Here is a 5,075-nt window from a genome sequence, read left to right as displayed (position 1 = left end):
TGATTTGCGTGATTTTCATTTTTTTTTCTGGTGATGGCTGTAGGTGGTTTATGTGGAGGGGATGATAACTTGGGAAAGGGTTTTGAAGCTTTGAGAGGTATGGGTGAGAGCAAATTCAGTGTATTGTAGGCGGTTAGGCAAAAGTTAAATACGGTTCAGAAAGCTGCCTTTTATACTGAGATCCCGACTGTTGAGATCCCTGCGACGCTTCGAGTACAGGCGCGCTTTTTCAGAGCAACAGCTGGCATAGCTTCCCCGATACGCTTCCTTTCTCCAGTACGACTTTCCAATGCAGCAGTTAGCGCTCTCCGATACCTTTTCAATGACTGCACGCGTACTGTCATCACCCTGTCCTGATCAATTCAACCACTGTAACCTACCAATTAAATTCAAATTTCAACTGATCAAGTGGACAATTAATTCCAGATGAATACTCTAATATTAACCACTTGATCAGTTTCTTCCTTTTTCCAACTTTTAATTTCCTAAGAGTTAAAAACTAATAACACGAAAAATATTTACACTAACTACCAAGGACTTGACTGAGTGCCCTTAGGACGTCACTTGATCAGTTTTGTAGGTTTAGAAATTTATTGCTTGATCAAGCAGACTACCCAAGAGTACCCAGTCACCCCTTTTACCTGCTTCACTGGCGAGAGTTAGGCATGAGCAGTGGAATGTCGTCCACCACATATGCCTCCATTCCATCTCTATATGGATTCACCCTATGCCCATTCACCAAAAAGGAATGCAAATCAGGATCGCTTCCTTGGAGTTTGATTGCTCCATTTGCTCTGATGGCGATGATGGTATAGAGGTCGATCCACCTTGACCGCAACTTCCCAGGCATCAGCTTGAGTCTTGACTGGAAAAGTAGCACTTTCTGGCCCACCTTGAGCTCCTTCTTGCGAAGGTTCTTGTCGTGCCACATCTTTGTCTTTTCCTTATACCACATGGAAGAATCGTAAGCATCAAGGCGGAGCTCCTCAAGCTCTTGCAGCTGCAATCTCCTCTCTTCAGCACCAGACTCGGCATTCAGGTTCATTTGTTTGATCGCCCAGAAAGCTTGATGCTCGACTCCCACATGCAGATGACACATCTTCCCAAATACCAGCCGGTAGGGGGACATTTCGATCGGCGTTTTGAAAGCGGTCCTGTAAGCCCAAAGCGCGTCCTCTAGACGACGGCTCCAATCTTTCCTCGTGGGATTGACCGTATTTTCTAAAATCGCCTTGATCTCTCTGTTTGACACTTCAGCCTGGCCATTTGACTGCGGGTGGTAAGGTGTGGACAGGCGGTGGTGGACGCCATACTTCCTCATCAAAGCTTCAATGGTTCTGTTGACGAAATGAGTCCCTTGATCAGAGATGATGGCTTGCGGTACCCCGTACCGGGTAAAGAAGTTTGCTTTTAAGAACTTGGCCACCTCCCTGGACTCACACGTCCTCGTCGCCTTCGCTTCTATCCATTTGGACACATAGTCCACTGCCATCAGAATGTAGAGATTGCCTTCAGAAGATGGGAAGGGTCCCACGAAATCCATTCCCCATACATCGAATATCTCGCATACTATTATGGGGATCTGTGGCATCTTGTCTCTTGTAGAGATTCCACCCGCCAGCTGGCATCTTGGACATCTCTTGCAGAACTCGTATGCGTCTTTATGGATGGAGGGCCAGTAAAATCCGCTATCAAGCACTTTCCGCGCTGTCTTCTTTGGACCAAAGTGACCGCCACAAGCTAGTGTGTGGCAGTGGACCAATATGTCCTCTTGTTCCCAATCTGGTATACAGCGTCGAATGACTTGATCCGTCCCATCTTCCACAAGTAAGGATCATCCCAATAGAAGTATCAGGAGTTGCTCTTGAGCTTCTGCTTCTGCGCCCTTGTAACTTCATCATTTTTGGGCAGCTCGCCCATCACCAAAAGTTGGCCATGTCCACAAACCATGGCTCCTGTTGCCTGTGTTGGGTCTCTCTTCCTCGGTCAGCTTGATCAATCCCTTCAGCTCGGTTGATCCACGGAAAACTGGATGTTGACTTGATCAGATATAAATGCTCCTCAGGGAAAGCGTCAGAGATGGCTTCCCCATTATCTTCTTGCAAAATCCGGCTCAAATGATCCGCCACTTTATTCTCGCTTCCCTTATTGTCAACCACCTCCCAGTCGAACTCTTATAATAGGAGGACCCATCTGATCAGACGCGGTTTAGACTCCTTCTCGGTCGTATCGTAATTCTTCTGCGCTTGATTTAGAGTCTTTGAAGCGAAGAAGATAACATAACTCTTTCCTTCGATCTTTTGACCTAAGACCGCCCCTACTGCATAGTTGCTTGCATCGCACATCACCTCGAAGGGGTAATTCCAGTCGGGGGCGCGTATGATCGGAGAGCTAATCAGTCTGTCATTTAATAGCTGGAACGCGGCTTTACAATCATCAGAGAACTCGAACACCACCTTATTCTGGAGCAGTCTTGTCAAGGGCTAGGCTATCTTCGCAAAATCTTTGATAAATCTTCTATAAAAGCCCGCATGACCCAAGAAGGCTCTGATCTCCTTTTGATTCGTCGGGTATGGGAGTTTCTCTATAACTGCCATCTTTGCTTGATCCACTTCTATCCCTCTGCTTGACACCATGTGGCCTAGGACTATTCATTCGGTAACAATGAAATGACACTTCTCGAAATTTAAAACCAAGTCCTTCTGCCGGCACCTTTCCAGTACTCTGTTTAGGCTATATAGCCCCTGATCAAATGTGTCCCCATAGATGGTGAAATCGTCCATGAAGATCTCTATGCAGTCTTCCAACAAATCAGAGAAGATGTTCATCATGCATCTTTGGAAAGTGCCCGGGGCATTGCAGAGGCCAAACGACATCCTTCTGTAGGCATAGGTAAAGAAAGGGCAGGTGAAAGTGGTCTTCTCTTGGTCCTCTGGATTCACTGCAATATGGAAATAGCCGTTGTACCCATCAAGGAAACTAAAATATTGCTTCCCCGCCAATTTCTCAAGCATCTGGTCAATGAATGGCAGGGGAAAGTGATCCTTCTTCGTGGCCGCATTCAGCTTCCTATAGTCGATGCACATCCTCCACCCAGTGACTGGCCGTGTTGGGATCAACTCATTTTTCTCATTTTTTACGACCTGGATTCCTCCTTTCTTCGGCACTATATGCACTGGGCTGACCCAGTTACTATCAGGGATGGAGTATATGATTCCTATGGAGACCAGCTAGACTATCTCCTTGAGCACTTCTTCTCTCATGTGGAGGTTAAGTTTGCGTTGCTGGTCACGATGCGTTTTAACTCCTTCCTCCAATCTGATGTGGTGCATGCACAAGTCAAGGTTGATGCCCACCAGATCTGTCAACTTCCATCCTATGGCTTTCTGGTTGCGCTTTAGTACTTCCAGCAATCTGTCTTCCTGCCCCTGGGTCAACTGACTGTTGATGATGACTGGCTTTGTTTCGTCTTCTCCCAGATAGGCATACTTTAAATGTGCTGGAAGAGGCTTTAACTCCTTTGCGGGTTTCGGCACTTCAGTAGGCAATGGATTTTCTTCTGTTTCTCTTCTCAGTGACTTGCCTTGATCAGGCAACTTTTCGAGGCTAGACACTTGAGCCTTCCCGCTTGACCCAGCTGGTCGCGGGCGATCGCAAAAATCCATCATCACTTTCGCGATGGCTTGATCATCCATTTCACCGACGTTCATGGCTTCGTACCATTCAGCGACTTCTTTCTCGACCTCTTCATCTGCAGCGGAGTCAGTGAACTGCCTCTGTAGGAATTCCTCCTCCAGATATTCCTGTACTAGCAACTCAGCCACATCTACTGAGTACACGTTCTCGATGTCTGCTGGTCTCTTCATAGCGTCATCAATATTGAACGTGAACTCCTCTCCATTGAAATCCAAGCTGATTGTCCCATTACGGACGTCAATTATAGTGCTGGCCGTGGATAGGAACAGCCTTCCCAGTAGAACTCCACTCGACTCCTTTGCTGCTGGCTCTGTCATCTTGATGACGAAAAAGTCTGCTGGGTATAGAAAATCATTCACCTTCACGATTACATCTTCCAGAATTCCCTCCGGGTGAATACAAGATCTGTCGGCCAACTGTATCATTATATCAGTATCGACTAGCTTGGCCTCTCCCAGCTTCTTATAAATGGAGTATGGCAGAACATTGATAGACACTCCTAAATCACACATGGCGTGCTCCACTTGAATATCCCCAATCGAAATTGGGAGCGTGAACATTCCTGGGTCGATCTTTTTTGATGGGAGGTCGCTCCTCTGGATCACGGCAGAGACGTTCTCCTCTGTAATCATTCTCCCCTCCTCATTGACCTTCCCCGCCAGGTAGTCCTTTATAAACTTGCTGATTGGGGGCATTTTCAGTGCCGTCAAGAGTGGCACCTTGACTTCCACATCTTTGAACATACTGGCCACGTCAATTGTGGCGTCTCTCTTCCTGGTCACCATTCCGCGGTATGGATATGGTTTGACCTTCTCGGTTTCTTCACCTTGACTTTCTCTTGTGGTCTCACGGCCCACCTTCGCTTTGCCTTTCTTTTTCCCCTTCGTTTGATCCGCTCCACTGGACTCTCCTTCTTCTTGGTGGCTTGGTCCAGGTATAGATGCTAGGGACACTGCAGGTGGGCTGGGGCTCTGGTACACCTTCCCTGACCTCAGGGAGACTTCGCTAATGTTCTCACACCCAGTCTGCTGCACTGTGGCAGGAATTTTTCCTTCGTTGCCTCTCAGCTCTCCCAGCGACATTGCAACTTAAGACAGTTGTTTCGTAAGCATGTCCAGCGCCGCCCTCTGCTCCTTATAAGCCTCCTGAATTTCTCGCATCGCATCATTAAGATGGTGAGGAACCATCATTTCTCCTTGACCTTCGTTGGGGTGCCGGTTATATCTTTGATTCGACGGCCCCCCACCGTAGTTTGGCTGAGCGTAGTCGGATGGCCCATAGCGGTCTGGCTGGTATTGTGGCAGGTTGTGTTGTTGGTTGCCTCTTTAATGTGGCGGGACATAACTCACCACCTAGTTGTTCGGTTGTCTCCCCTGGTT

The 5,075-nt window shown here is 47.6% G+C and overlaps 1 protein-coding gene across 1 annotated transcript; it reads right to left on the bottom strand.

Annotated features, from left to right (window-relative positions):
- Positions 1–3,230: 3,230 nt before the first annotated feature.
- Positions 3,231–4,778, bottom strand: LOC121754634. Its single transcript, XM_042149959.1, has one exon. The coding sequence runs from the start codon at positions 4,776–4,778 to the stop codon at positions 3,231–3,233; it is 1,548 nt and encodes a 515-aa protein (XP_042005893.1).
- Between the last annotated feature and the right edge of the window lie 297 nt (positions 4,779–5,075).

Source organism: Salvia splendens, chromosome 11, assembly GCF_004379255.2.
Source record: "Salvia splendens isolate huo1 chromosome 11, SspV2, whole genome shotgun sequence".
NCBI lineage: Eukaryota > Viridiplantae > Streptophyta > Magnoliopsida > Lamiales > Lamiaceae > Salvia > Salvia splendens.
Note: the sequence above shows the minus strand (reverse complement) of the source record. Positions and strands in the feature narration are given on the sequence as shown.